This window comes from Chenopodium album, chromosome 7, assembly GCF_948465745.1.
Source record: "Chenopodium album chromosome 7, dcCheAlbu1.1, whole genome shotgun sequence".
Classification (NCBI taxonomy): Eukaryota; Viridiplantae; Streptophyta; class Magnoliopsida; order Caryophyllales; family Amaranthaceae; genus Chenopodium; species Chenopodium album.
Window position 1 is genome coordinate 8,865,556 of NC_137840.1, and position 15,395 is coordinate 8,880,950.

General features: G+C 39.9%; 2 protein-coding genes across 2 annotated transcripts; both read left to right on the top strand.

Moving 5' to 3' along the window:
• The first annotated feature begins 2,216 nt into the window (after positions 1–2,216).
• LOC145639969 (uncharacterized) lies at positions 2,217–3,248 on the top strand. Its single transcript, XM_081691285.1, has one exon. It carries the CDS (start codon positions 2,217–2,219, stop codon positions 3,246–3,248), a length of 1,032 nt encoding a protein of 343 aa, XP_081547411.1.
• Positions 3,249–7,695: 4,447 nt separating this feature from the next.
• On the top strand, positions 7,696–15,163 carry LOC145639970 (uncharacterized). The gene is made up of 6 exons (XM_081691286.1): positions 7,696–7,828; positions 12,711–12,717; positions 12,803–13,885; positions 14,135–14,280; positions 14,363–15,030; positions 15,143–15,163. Exons 1-6 carry the CDS (start codon positions 7,696–7,698, stop codon positions 15,161–15,163), a joined length of 2,058 nt encoding a protein of 685 aa, XP_081547412.1.
• The last annotated feature ends 232 nt before the right edge of the window (positions 15,164–15,395 follow it).

Here is a 15,395-nt window from a genome sequence, read left to right on the forward strand (position 1 = left end):
CTTTGGAGACCAAGGATATTATAAGTACCAATAATAACTTATTTGTGACATGTACCTAATAGTACGATAGGTTACAAACTCAAATTCTTCCACCTTAATCTGTAGTTTTTGCATTGTTCATAAGGGCGCATCCCCCCCCCCCCCCCACAAAAAGGGGGTTTGATGTTCAATTTCAAATGACAAGTTACGAATGCATCAATAAGCATCTTCTTTTGCTAAGATACAACACACATTAGTTGTAACCTTGTAATAGACATGCTACAAATAATTGTAAAAATTGAAGTTGCAAAACACAAGAATATGCAGTAATGGAAAATACTCCATCAATAACCAATTTCAAAAGAAAAAACTATTTGTTTACTTTTATCATTGATTAACTTCTTACAAAATAATTGTACGGGATAATACCGACAACGTCGCTATTTAGCCGATAATGGCCTCGCATTACTATTCAATTACCGATTAGCAAATCCTTTAAGCATCCATAACGGCCCGATTCTCGGCCACGTGGAGAGCTACTTCCGGCCACGTGGAGAGCTGCTTCCGACCACGTAGACACCTGCTGTCTACAAGGTCGGTTTGCCACCTATAGCTTTAGGTGGCACCAGCTTGGTTATTTTCCTATATATACCCAGCCATATTTTTGTAATAGAGGTACAATCTCTCTCTCTTTCTCTAAAAAACTCTTTCTCTCTCTTATTCCTTCTTCTCTTCAGGTTGCTAACTTCAGCATCGGAGCGGTTATTCCCGGATAACCCCCCGGGCTAGTTAATATGTGTTGACTGTGCAGGCATTGAATTGGACGGTAAACCTTTACCAACCCCGAGGCATAACGGTGCAAGAACGTACCCGGAACAATTGGTGCTAGAAGGAGGGGAAAGTAATAACTTCTACCGTCCAAAGGACCTTCGACAGTCATGGAAGGAAATAAAGAAATAGAAACACCGATACCGAAAATTGAGAACAGACACTATGACAGCAATATCCTTAATGCTAACACTAGTAAAACCGTTAACAACATACCCGAAATTGTGGTAGAGGATGAAACCCACCTTCTTCATGGCAATGCAATAGAAAACCCGATAACACCCGACCAAAACCGAGCAACAACCCCAGATCCTTTGGAGGGGTTTACCCCAGAAGAACTAGAGATTACGGCCAGAGTTATGCGGACAATGTCCAGAAAGAGAAAGGAGGCCGAGGTGGCTACCGGTGAGTTAAGAGGTAGTATACCTGCAAGGCCTGTAGGTGTTAATCTTGAAAGGCAATTTGAGCAGGTAGGACCCCAACCCCATCCTCTGACTCATAACCGGGAAGAGATAATACCGACTAGCCATCAGATCATTCGTGATTCTGGGTCATGTCGGCATGAAGTTAGCAGCGGACCGGAGAGGCGCGCGGCTCGAGCTATAGTCAGACCAAGAATATCCCCTTTCACTCAGGAAGTTCTCGACCAACAGATGGAAAAAATTAAGATTCCGTCGTGTACGTATGACGGAAAGGGAGATCCGAAAAGATATGTAGCGGCATTCGAAAGTCACATGTTACTGTACACCAACACGGACGCCGTTTGGTGTAAGGGCTTCCCAACGACGCTGGTAGGAGCAGCCTCAGACTGGTTTTCCAACCTGGAACCTAGTTCTGTCGATTGCTTCGACACTTTGGTGGAATTATTTAAGGGTCAGTACATAAGCAGCAGTGCCAGGAAGAGAACATCAGGAGAGCTCATGACAGTTAAGCAGAGAAAGGATGAGTCCTTGAGAGATTTCAACCGACGCTTCAACATTGAATCAAATACCATACCCAAGTTGCAGCAAGAAATAACAGTTATGGCCTTGATGAATGGCTTGGCCAACAGCGATTTTAAGAGGTATATGGCGCGCAAATCCTTTCCTAATCTTGGCACTGCATTCGGTTTAGCTCATGAATATATCAAGAGTGAAGAGCTCCTAAAAGCCAGCAGCCAGGCCGCACCGGTGGAGTCGTCTCGGCAACAAAATGCTTATATAACGCCAGAAATACACATCGGTAGGAACGGCTTGCAGCAACAAAATCAGCAAAAAGCGAGTAGGCCAGCCAGAGGCCTGGGACGATACAATAACTACACCCAGATGAACACACCCCGAGCCGCTATATACTCGATTAACTAGCACAAGGAAGATTGGAACCGACCAGCACCGGTGATAACTAAGGGTCGAGATGTGAAAAAATACTGTATGTTTCATAAGAATGTCGGCCATTATACTGAGGAGTGCATTCAGTTGAAAGAGAACATTGAAGATCTCATTAGAAGAGGACACTTATCTCAGTATCGATCTCAAGCTGGGACAAGCCGACAACAACCCCCACCGACAAGACAGGCAGAATACCGGAAGCAAGGGGATTCGTCAATGCAAGATGATACTTACCGACAAGGTAATGCAGAAATTTACCGACAAGGTAATGCACCGCTTGGGCGTAAAATCACCATCGATGTAATTACTGGGGGACCCGTGCACGAAGGCTCCGTCAGCGGCGCGAAGAAAAGCCTAGCCGAATATAAGCACATGGTAAACGCTTTGGGGATAGATGAGCGGCCCCGTCCAGCAACTATACCCTCTGTATCGTTCTCAGAGGCCGACACGAGGGGTATAGTCTTTCCCCATGACGATCCGTTGGTATTGATATTGATGATAAATGGGTGCGACATCAAGCGCGAACTAGTAGACGGGGGTAGCTCGGCTAACATCTTGTTCGCAAAAGCATTTGACGCAATGATGATAGGCCGAAAGTACTTAACACCAGTAACCTATCCAGTTATTGGCTTCAATGGTTCCACGGTTAGACCTGAAGGCATCATAAATTTGCAAGTCAGAATTGGAGATGGCCCGACAGCTCGAGACGTTATGGCCGAATTCCTGATAGTTGATGTGCCATCAGCATACAACGTCATTATCGGAAGACCATTAATTCATGACACGCAAGCGGTGGTTTCGACATACCACCTTACAATGATCTATGTCTCTAACGCCGGCAAGACAGAGCGTGTTAGAGAAAGCCAAACCATGGCGAGAGAATGTTATGTAACGGCGCTGAAACAACCTTGTCGAAGAGTAAGCGTCGGCCAGGATAGCCAAAAAAGAGAAAGAGCTCCATCTTCACACGACCTGGCAATGGAAAAATTTGACGCAAGACCGGTGACGGTACCTAGGCTGTCACCAGGAGGCGAAACAATGGAGGTTAAGCTGCAGCCAAGAGTTCCGAATTGAACTGTAACAATCGGATCCGACATGGATGTCGATATGCAATGCCATTTAGTCGAGCTCCCGCGGGAAAATGCTGATGTATTCGCCTTTTCGGCTGATGAAATGCCAGGAATCCATCCCGATGTGATGGTGCACAAGTTAAATGTGGACATGCGAGCCAAGCCGGTACGATAAAAGAAACGAAACTTTTCTACTGAAAAGATCGAAGCTATACAAGCCGAAGTGAATAAACTACTAGCGGCAGGTTTCATAGAGCCATGCACATATCCAGAATGGTTAGCTAATGTAGTCATGGTCAAGAAACCGTTTGGAAAATGAAGGATGTGTGTCGACTTTACAGACTTGAACAAGGCTTGCGCGAAAGATTGTTACCCACTGCCGAGAATAGATCGCCTGGTTGACTCCACCTCCGGTCATGCACTGTTGAGCTTTATGGATGCCTTCTCGGGGTATCACCAAGTTAGTTTGTATCAACCAGATAGGAATAAAGCAGCATTCATAACGGATGCTGGGGTTTATTGCTATAAGGCGATGCCTTTCGGATTACGGAATGCGGGAGCAACATATCAGAAGTTGGTAAACAAAGTTTTTGCAGACCAAAAGGGAAGGAACGTGGAAGTTTAAATTATGTAGACGACTCTATTGTGAAGAGTCGTTTAGCTGCAGACCATGTAGCAGACTTAAGGGAAACCTTCGATACCCTCCGACAATACAGAATGAAGCTGAATTCTGAAAAGTGCGTATTTGGTGTCAAGTCCGGGAAATTCTTAGGTTTTATGGTTAGCGAAAGGGGGATAGATGCAAATCCCGACAAAGTGGAAGCTATCGTTAGCCTTCCACAACCGAAGTCTATTAAAGACATACAAAATCTAACTGGTCGGATGGCGTCATTAACGAGGTTTATCAGCAAATCAGCCGATAAAGCACTACCATTCTTCGTTGCCCTTTGTCAAAACAAAACCTTTGCGTGGGGATCAGAGTAAGTTAAAGTGCTAAAAACCACCTTAGATCACTGCCGACAATTGCCAGGCCTGAAATTGGAGAAACGCTACAGCTTTACATCTCGGCCTCCCCAAAAACGGTAGCGGTGGTTTTGCTAGTTGAATGGAAGAAGGCACAAATGCCTATATATTTCGTTAGCCATGTGCTAAACGCTGCAGAACGAAGGTACCCTCTAGTAGAGAAAATTGCATATGCGGTTATCATAACGGCAAGAAAGCTGCGACCATACTTTGACGCACATACGATCGAAATTTTGACTAATCAGCCGTTAGAAAAATCACTTCAGAAAATGGAAACTTCGACTCGGCTGCTGAAATGGGCTGTTGAACTGTCAGAATATGTGTTGATCTATAAGCCGAGAGTGTGAGTAAAGGTTCAGGCCCTGTCCGATTTCATAGTTAAAACTTCCTACACTGAAGACGAAGACGATATCGGCATTTGGAGGGTGTCAGTTAACGGGTTCGCAGCATCAACCGGGTCGAGGGCCGGAATAATCATGACATCCCCACAAGGGGATATATTCGAATATGCAATAAAATTCAAATTCAAAGCTTCCAACAACGAGGCCGAGTATGAGGCGGCGCTAGAAGGGGTTCAGTTATGTGTAGTGGCAGAGGCAAAATAGGTGGAGCTAACTACAGATTCCCAGTTAGTAGCCAGTCACTTCAGCGGTGGATACGAAGCCCATGAACCAACAATGATAGCCTGCTTGGCCAAACTCAGAAAATTAACGGCCACCCTGGATCACTTTGAAATCAATTTAGTACCTCGTAACAAAAATACGCAAGCAGATGCACTGGCAAAACTTGCAAGTTCTAGTTTTAATGACCTAGAACGAACGGTAATGGTGGAGATTCTAGAAAGTAGAAGTATAGATGAGGAACAAAAGAAAGATGTGAATTGTGTGACAGGAGGACGTGAATGGTACGATGATATCCTCGCCTATAAATTGCACGGTGTATTTCCAACCGACAAGAAAGAGGCGCAAAGAATCAAGAAAGATAGTTTCTGGTTTATCATGTTTCGAGGCATGTTATACAAAAGAGGTTTCTCACTGCCACTGCGTAGATGCTTAACGGCGTATGAATCTGCAAGGTTGATAGAAGAAATACACGAGGGCGATTGCGGAAATCATTCGGGCGGCCGATCGATGTCACTAGAAGCAATGAAAAGGGGTTACTATTGGCCGACAATGAAGGCAGATACGATTGCCTACGCCAAAAAATGCGAAAAGTGCCAGAAGTTTGGGCCGGTAATAAATCAACCACCTAACGACCTAACACCTATCCTAAATCCTATCCCTTTTGCACAATGGGGAATGGATATTATCGGTCCCTTCAGCTCGGCCACTGGAGGGCGGAAATTTCTGATAGTAGCGATCGACTACTTTACAAAATGGATAGAGGATGAGCCAGTAGCGAGAATCACGACCAATGAAGTGAAGAAGTTTATCTGGAAGAATATATTCACCAGGTTTGGGTTGCCGGTAGCAATGGTCTTCGATCATGGATCTCAATTCGACTGTACCCCAGTTAAAAGTTTTCTTAGCATATATAAAGTTAAATTTGCCTATGCTGCAGTTTGTCATCCTCAATCCAACGGTCAAGCGAAGGCCGCTAACAAGCAGATTTTAAACGCCTTGAAGAAGAAAATAGAAGATGTCGAAGGATTATGGGCGGACCTAGTACCTGAGATATTGTGGGCGAACAGGGCGACAACAAAGGAAACGACAGGCAAATCACCCTATAACCTCGCTTTTGGCTCAGAAGCGGTCATCCCGGCAGAAGTAGGGCTCCCAACATTCCGAGTTCATCATTTCTGCGAGGACCAAAACGATCTACTGTTACGGAAACAACTAGATTTTCTACCAGAATTCAGGTTAATGGCCGCAATCAAGTCGGCAACGTACAAAAATAGAATGAGTCACGTGTACAACAAACGCGTCAACTATAGGTCGTTAGAAGATGGAGATCTAGTGTTACGAAGGACAGCATCAACGGGTAAAGGAAACGCTGACGACAAGTTTACTGCCAACTAGGAAGGACCATATCAGGTGTATGAGACTGTAAGGCAAGGTTCTTACCATCTTATGACCTTAGAGGGCATACCGTTAAAAAATGTATGGAACGCAGCTGTGCTAAAAAAGTACTATGTTTAAATATTTTTAGTTGGTTATATCTTTAAAGCCTGTTATCGGCATAGTTAAGGATAGTTTTGATTTATAAGGCGCCAGGTTTCCAAGTTGTAGCGTTTTGTAATTCACCGCTGTCGGCAAAAACCATATATAAAAGTATTATTTTGCAGAAGAATATGAGGCCATCCGCTCACTTTTGATATGTACGTGTAGACGACCTAGCTAGCTGTTGCACCCATTCAAGTGGCGAGATGGTTGGATAACTAATGCACCTACATGCGAGTTGAATGGACGGTCTGATCCACTTCCATTGCTCGGCTCACCAAAGGTCGCAATATAATCACAGAGTTCTCATTGAGAAGCTCGAGAATAGTCGGTATCGAATATATGTGATTTGCAGAATAAACAAGGAATCGATACCAATTTTCACGAGCACATACAAATGTTTGCTCGTAAAAACTGGGGGAGCAGAATCATAGTAATATTAATAAGAGATGCCGATAAAATTAATAAAGCATAAAGCACGACAGGGTAGAACAGAAAGATGAGTAAAATAGCGGCAGTCATCAATATTAAAAGTATATACATCAACAAATGTTAAGACAAAAAAAAGTATTGGTAAGAGGAGTTTTTTTTTTTAAAAAAAAGGGGCACCAAAATACATCAACAGTTTAAACAGAGACAAATGTTTTTTAAGTATCAGAGAAATAGGAACAAGAGCCACATGCCGAACTTGGTGATGACTGCCATAAACTTCAGGCCTGCTTTGTTGCTGACTCCTCTAAACCGTCATCACGAGGAGGAGTAGCAAGAAGGGCGTCATCGAACTCTTCGTCGGGAAGGCTACGAGGATCAAGGTTTTTCATGGTAGCTAGGACGGGAGGGTTCTCAAAGTACGACTCTTCGTAATTGGTAGGAGAAAGATGATGATCAGCACCGTAAGCATCCTCTATCACCTTCCATCTATCCTCGTCCTAGTCCTCGGCCTTGCACACGCACCGATGTGTAGCGACCCAACCGCCGGTATCGCGGTCAATCAGTTTGTCCCTATATAAATCAGACCTCAGGAACTGATTGACGGCCCGACGCTTGATAAGAGGCCTCTCCAAACGAGCAAGCCGAAGTTCATTCTCGGCCTTTTGCCTATCTGCGCTCTCAGCTTCTAATTTCTCTGAAGCTCAGTAATTTAATCTTTTAACTGCGTTTGGTCCTCCAGCTTCTTTAATAGGGCGCCAAGGTTCGCTGGCGTTGCCGACAGGAAAGTCCAGAAGTTCATTAAATACTTCTTCAGGAATCCTCACATGTGGAACTTCAATGAAGTCCGATACAGAGGCCGACACAAAGGCAGTTTGGCCGGCAGACCCAGACAGACCGGTTGTAAACCAGGGAACTTCTTTGGAAACAAAAATCACTTTCTCAGCTTTGGTGACAGTTGGTATAGGAGCAGGTATGTCGGCTTCATGAGCCTCGTTCTTAAAATCGCCGATAACTTCCTCATCCAGATTCATGATCACCCTATTCTCGGCGACAAAATCCTTTAGCTGACTTGTTTGTTGGCCGGGAGCAGGGGTAGACTTTTTCTTTTTGGACTGGTCTCGGTCGCTGGCGGAGCTAGTCCTTTTTGACCTACTGGCACCACCACCCCTTCTGAGAGGGAGTAGAACCTAGCCTTCAGCCGACTTTGATTGTGATAAAGCAGTCATGTCTCGCTTGCTCCTCTGCCTTCCTTTCTAGGCACGGGTGGCGAATTTGGGGAGGGTATCAAACTTACCCCTAGGATTAGGTGGACACTGCCGTTTGACACTGCCGTCGGGATGAAGACCTAGCTTCTCTTTATCCAACTTGTATAAAAAGGTTGATGTCAGTATAAATCCGAGATCATTTAGAGCAATGTATGTTCTGATAAATATTAATAAAATGGCAAGAATACTAACACGGTAATAAGCATTAAAGTAGCTTAAGTAGGACAGTAATAATAATAATAATAATAATAATAATAATAATAATAATAAGCAAAGAATTAAATTGATTGAAAACGGTTGTTTAAATCATACCATATTCATCAGTATTGAAGAGACCGATATGAGAGAGGGGAGCGTTGCCCAGTATATAATTACAGTTGGGAAGCCACTCCCTAGTAACAACCTTAACTTTTCTACCTTCATTAACATACAGACAATCAAAGAACCGAAAAGCTTTTCGTTTAAGAATGCCTAATTTCGTATCTCTAAGTGTATCAAATCTAGTGTGAGGGAGATGGAAAGTTCTTTGCAAAGCAAAGGTATCAGGAACCTTAACAAAGTAAAATTGTTTTTGCCACATTTTACAGCTGGTCAATTTCAGCCAGACTGTAACCTTGCCGTTAACAGTATACAAAGATCACCAGCCTGGTGATTGGCTGTCTTTTTTCAACCAATGAAGTTTGCGAATCAAATTCAACGTTAACGAAAAATCCATATATATCATGACCCAAACTAACGATACAATATTACGAATTGTTGTCGGTGTCAATTGTGCAATACAAACATTCCAAGCTTTAAATATTTTTTCAATAAAAGGATGAAGTGGAAAACGAAGACCAAACTCAAAGTGCTTGGCGTAAACAGCAATATGCCCCTCAGGGCAATCAACAACAGTGCTGCCGGACTCAGGAAGGGTTAGAACGTAATCATCAGGAAGGCGAAAAAACCTCTTGCCGACGCTGCAATAGTTCTTCTCATCAGCAGTTCTTAACCAGACATCATCAACTTTTACCTGTGTAACCTTGATTTCGTCGGAGAGCTGCAGGGGCTGCCGGTAAACATCATTGTCATCTTCCGAGTTGTAACCCTCATCAAGACTTTCCTCGGCAATCACTTGCTCGCCGATATTGATGTCTTTGTTAATTTCCTCATCAGTTTCGCTGCTGCTGCTGGGTTCATGATCTTCTTCTTCTTCTCCTCCTTGGCTTCTTCCTTCTTCCTCATCCTCTTCTCTCTCAGACTCAATACTCCGTTCAACGGATTCAATGTCTTTAGCCCGGATGTCGGACCCCTGAGTCTCGATTTCCTCCAATGGTTCTTTCCCAGGGCGTCTAAGGGAGCTCTCGACCTGATTAGAACCGATATTTGGGCGCTTTGACCTCGGCATCTCTGAATTTTTTACACTTATTTTTCCAAGATTAGAACCGTATTCGTCGATAAGAATTTCTGAATCACTTTGATCGAAAACGCTGATGGATTCAACCTCAACAATGACAACGTCTTCTAGTAAGGTAGTACTAATGCGCCGAGAGAACTTTTCAGCTTCTGTAGGGAATAATTTCAAGCCTTTAAAATCCCACTAGCTTGAACCCCACTGTGATCATACACTAAAGTACGGTGGCGTCCAAAAGGGAAGAAGATAGAGCAAAAGAGTCGCCAACAAGTTTTTAAGGAACTTGTAAACCATCACGAGGTGAAGGTTACACCCCTTAACGATCCAAGAGATCGTCAACTCCATAAGGTGATAAGTGCATAATATACTGTATATTTAGTCCCTAGTATTAGTCTTATAGTCGTTTTCTATTAATTATTTTATGAAATTAATCACTTTAATATTTTTAGTTCTTATATTATATTAGTATTCTATTTTATAGCTATTATTATAATATTTGATACTTAATATTATAATGTTTGTTCTTGGTAGGAAAGCAAGAGTTAAAGAGAGTAGATTTGATCAAATAAAAAGAAGTTAGCCCATTTTGCTAACTCCGAGCAACAGAAGCATCACGTGCTTTCATCATCAAATAAAAGAAAAGCAAAGAAAATAATAAAAAAAAGAGATAAGGATGGAGTTGGCGTGAAGAACCCCAAAAAAAAGGCAAAGACCAGTGCAACAAATACTTAACTAATGCCCGTAATTTCGCAACTCCATCTAAATCCTTCGAAGAGTAGTATGATGAATATATCAGATTCACAAGATAGAGTTTTGGCCAAGAAAAATTCGCAAAATCAGTTCATGAAATTGGTTATAAATACAGCTCGTATTTCTCCAATAAAAACACACAACTACAACCAAAAGAAATCATAGACTAAATCGGGTTTTGATCGAGTTCGTGATTGAGCAACTGGAAGAGGAGACCGCCATTGGAGGAGGGCTTAGTCTCGAACCCAAGGTAGAACGAGAGCCACGACAATTCGCGAGGTCGAATCCGAGTCTTGTACGGAGTTCTTGGGCATATAATTCATAAGTTCTTCTCGTACTTATTGTTCTCAATTGCTATTCTTTCAATATGATTTAGTACTTTGTTAGATTTACATTGTTAGATTAGTTTGTTTGGATATTATTGTTTACTTTGAGTAATTTAGCAATTCAATTGTTATTTGGACTTGCTTGTGTCTCATTGATTAAATTACGATTATGCATATTACTAAGTGAATGTATGATTGTTAATTATTGTTAACTATGTGGTTTGGCTTAGTCTAGACTGTATAGTCAAGTAACTCCTAATTTACCCAAGGTCTGCGATTATAGTTTTGGTATAAATTAGAAAGTGAGTTCAATCTGATTATTTTAAGCATTTATATGATTAGAGTAATTAGGACTAATGATGTCTCCTAGATATTAATGCTCCCAATATTAATTAAGACATGTTGCGATTATATTTGTGTTAATTAAGTTGGCTTAGAATCGATTTCGGCTTAGTTCAAAATTGGTTTAAAATAAGGGAAGACGGGGAGCCTTTGTTACCAAAGTCTCTACAATTAGTCTAATAATATCAATTGAATAATTCCTTAAAGTCGACTATCTATTGTATTAATGCTTAATTCTGGCAAAGGTGAGAGTTAAATCGATCAGTTGTGTCGTCTATTGTAAATAGTAGATTAGTATTTTTAGTCTTGTTTAGTTTGGTTACTAGATTCATTTTAAACCCCCCCCCCCATCATATGTAAATAGTGTAAATAGTTACTGTATTTTATGAGTTATTTGAGTATAGTAGATTAACAATCTCTCCGTGGGATCGACCCTTGCTTGTCCTTTTTACTACTTATAAATATTTTTGATGGTCTAAGTTAGGTAATTAAATTATTAATTTAATACGGTAAAACGACACGTATCAAATTTTGGCGCCGTTGCCGGGGAGATATGTTTAATTTTCTTAATACTTCTTGTCAACTCTGTTATTGTTGTTTAATTATTTATGCATATATTATTCTATTAGTTATATCCTACTTAACTCTACGACTCTAGGAGTATATACACGTAGGCTTGCTTTTGTATGTGCCTAAATGTGGATAGTTAGTTTGTTTTACTGTAGTTGCTTGCAAACTATAGCTGTACAAATCATTTAGACATATATTGCTTGACTAACTAGTATGGATATAAGTACCATTGTAAGCTTTTTGTTTTATCTTAATATAAATGTCATTTTGATCTAACAGTACTTATATATATAATGCTTAGTCCATTGAATCAATAATAATGACTATATTAGTAATAGCATGAAACCACATTTTTGAACTTTGAATATATAACTAAACTTAATTATATGATAGATTGGTTATAATGAGTCTTTTGCTTGTTTCTTGGTACCGTTTTTGCAAGCTTCATTCTTGTTTAACACAATCTGATTAGTGAGCTTAAACAATCAGGTATATGCATCAAAAAAAAAAAAAAAAAAAAAAATCCATAGCATATGCATAATCTATCATACTTATACATATACAGACTGATTTGGCTCATCAACCAATTTTGAACATGGATGATGGAAATTGGTTGATGAGCCTGTTATCATGATTATATAGAATATGTTTGTTTTTAGACCCAAATTTTTGCAAGTTTTATTGATTGGCTTTTTCTAATTATGTTTGTTTAAGCCTAACTACAATAGGACTTGCTTAATCCTCTTTGATATAACTTGGTAAAATCTGATTGACATATTGTAACTGATCCTATTAATTTATTTATTTTCTTCACCGGAATAATTGCATGCTAGCAACTTATGTTCAGCTTTTGCTTTAAGTACTCACATAACTTATTTTTGCAAGAATTAATCTTGTTTATGTAATCTGCTAGAACCATTAGAACTCAATTATGAATGTTAAAACGTGTATAATTGCTTCCTGGCAGAAACTGTATGAGGAGTTAGTTCCCTTTTATGTGTCATTCTGTGAATTATTTTTGACATATGAAGTGCATTAAGTAGCATAGATCAGAGCTTGCTTGTTTTTAGTCTGAGTTTTTGCAAATCTGATCTAATAACTGGTTTTCAAATAGAAATAAACTGAAACATTATGCTAAAATCCCTGGCAGAATAAATTTAAATGAATATTGTCTGTCTAAATGTTGTTTTTATGCTACTGTGTCAGCAATAAGGTGAAAATCTGAAACGCATTATTTATTTAACATTCTGGCAGCATAATATACTCATTATGTACTTGTTTTATGAAATATTTTTCAGGTGCATGTACGCATACGATAAAGAAGCAAGACTTCAGCGCATAAGAGCGTACATAGACTTGATAAACGGAGCAAATCCAGAGGAGCTTTTGCATATTTTCAGTGCTGAACCAGCACTTGAAATAGAAGATCCATTGCCGATCAAATACAACAACATGGCAGAACAGACGTTGAAGGAGCTGGGAGCCCCAAAAACAGGAGAAGATCCTCTCTGCATTGTCTTTCCGGAGCTAGAAAATCCCCTCAAACTGAACTCAGGTTTCCTTAATCTTCTCCCTAAATTCTATGGGAACGCAGGTGAGAATCCTTATAGACATTTAAAAGAGTTTAAAGTTGTATGTTCTTCTATGAATCCCGAAGGAATAGAACAGGAACATATTAGATTGCATGCTTTTCCTTTTTCTTTGCAAGATCCTGCTAAAGAGTGGTTATATGAGCAACTTCCATCTAGTTCCATTAATTCTTGGGCAGAATTAGAAAAAGTTTTTCTTGAAAGATTCTTTCCTGCGAGTCGTATAGGTTCTATTAGGAAGGAAATTTGTGGAATTAGACAGAATAATAATGAGTCTTTATATGAGTATTGGCAACGTTTTAATAGGCTTTGTTCATCTTGTCCACAACATCAAATTAGTGATCAATTGCTAATTCAATACTTTTATGAGGGGTTGTCACCTAATGATAGGGGTATGATAGATGCATCTAGTGGAGGTGCATTAGTGGATAAAACACCAAGTCAAGCTAGAAAATTAATCTCTAATATGGCTCAAAACACACAGCAGTTTAGTACAAGAAATGATGTTAAAAGAGTAAATGAAATTGATATAAGTGGTATTCAGAATCAATTGCAAGAAAATTCTCAACAAATTGCTACTTTAACTACTCTTGTTTCTAAAATTGCTAGTAATGAGTCTAAATCTAGAGTTTGTGGTGTTTGTTCTGATTTTTCTCATGCTACTGATGAATGTCCAACTTTACAGAGTGAAGATGTTAATGCCTTAGGGGGTTTTTCTAGTCAACAAAATAGGAAGTATGTTCCTTTCTCACATACTTATAATGAAGGTTGGAAAGACCACCCTAATCTAAGGTATGGAAATAGACCACAATTTCAATAGTTTAATCAATTTAAGCAACTTGGTCAACAAAACCCATCACCTAAACCTGCTAGCCCTTCATTAGAAGATTTGGTGAAACAGTTAGCAAACCAAATAGGACAGGTTCATGATCAAGGTGTTGAATATCAAAAGAAAACTGACATTCACTTACATCACATAGACACTCAGATAGGTCAAATAAGCAATACTCTCAGTAATTTGGAATCTCAACTCTCGAATAGACTTCCTTCTCAAACACTTGCCAATCCAAATGAACATGCTAAAGCTGTAACACTTAGGAGTGGTAAAGAGTTAGCAGAACCTAGAATGAAGAAAAGAGCAGTAGAGAAAGAAGTAGAAGTCAGACCTAATGATGTAGATAGTGAGAGTAAGGAAAAACATGATAAAGAGAGCGAGAACTGCAGGGAAGAGTAATTCTGATGTGAATTTTGATGTTTCTCGTTTTAAAGATGTTCCCCCTTTCCCCTCTCGTTTTGCTAAGTCTAGGAAAGAAGCTATGGACAATGAAATTCTAGAGACTTTTAGGAAAATTGAAGTTAATATTCCTCTTCTTGATGCTATTAAGCAGGTACCACGCTATGCAAAGTTTCTTAAGGAACTTTGTACTAATAAGAGACAATTTCGCCCTTCTGAGAAGGTAAGTATGGGGGAAAATATTTCAGCAGTAATTCAAAAGAAACTTCCCCCTAAATGTAAGGATCCCGGCATGTTTTCTATTCCATGTAAAATTGGTAACTCTATTTTTGAAAGATGCATGCTAGATTTAGGTGCTTCAATCAATGTCATGCCTAAGTCTGTATATGATACTTTGAATGTTGGTCCTTTGTCTAAGACTAATGTGGTTATCCAACTAGCTGATAGATCTAATGCATTTCCCATGGGAGTTTTAGAAGATGTGCTTGTTCAAGTGAATGAATTAGTTTTTCCTGCTGATTTTTATGTGCTTGATATGGGTGATAAATCTGATAGCGTTCCTTTGTTGTTGGGACGTCCTTTTCTAAAGACTTCCAAGACTAAAATTGATGTTCATGAAGGTAATTTGACAATGGAATTTGATGGAGAACTGATAAAATTCAACATATTTGATGCTATGAAATACCCTAATGATGTCAATAATGTTAGTTCTATAGATTCTTTTGATGCATGTGATTGGATGGCTCAGGATGTCTTTGATGAGTGGTGTGAAAATTTGTTTGAAAATGGTGTTTTTGGTGATATTGAAAAAACAGAATTGGTTGATTCTTTTGTAGCATCGTCTGATGTGATTGAATCTGATGTTTCTAATGGATGCAAAAAAATCTTTACCCTCTGTTGTGCCTAAATTGATTCCTTCTATTGTTAAGGCACCTGAATTAGAATTGAAACCCCTTCCCTCTAATCTGAAGTATGTCTATTTGGGTGATAATGAGACTCTACCTGTGATTATTTCAAGTTCTTTAAATCAATCTCAAGAGACTAGGTTATTGAATTTGCTTAAAAATC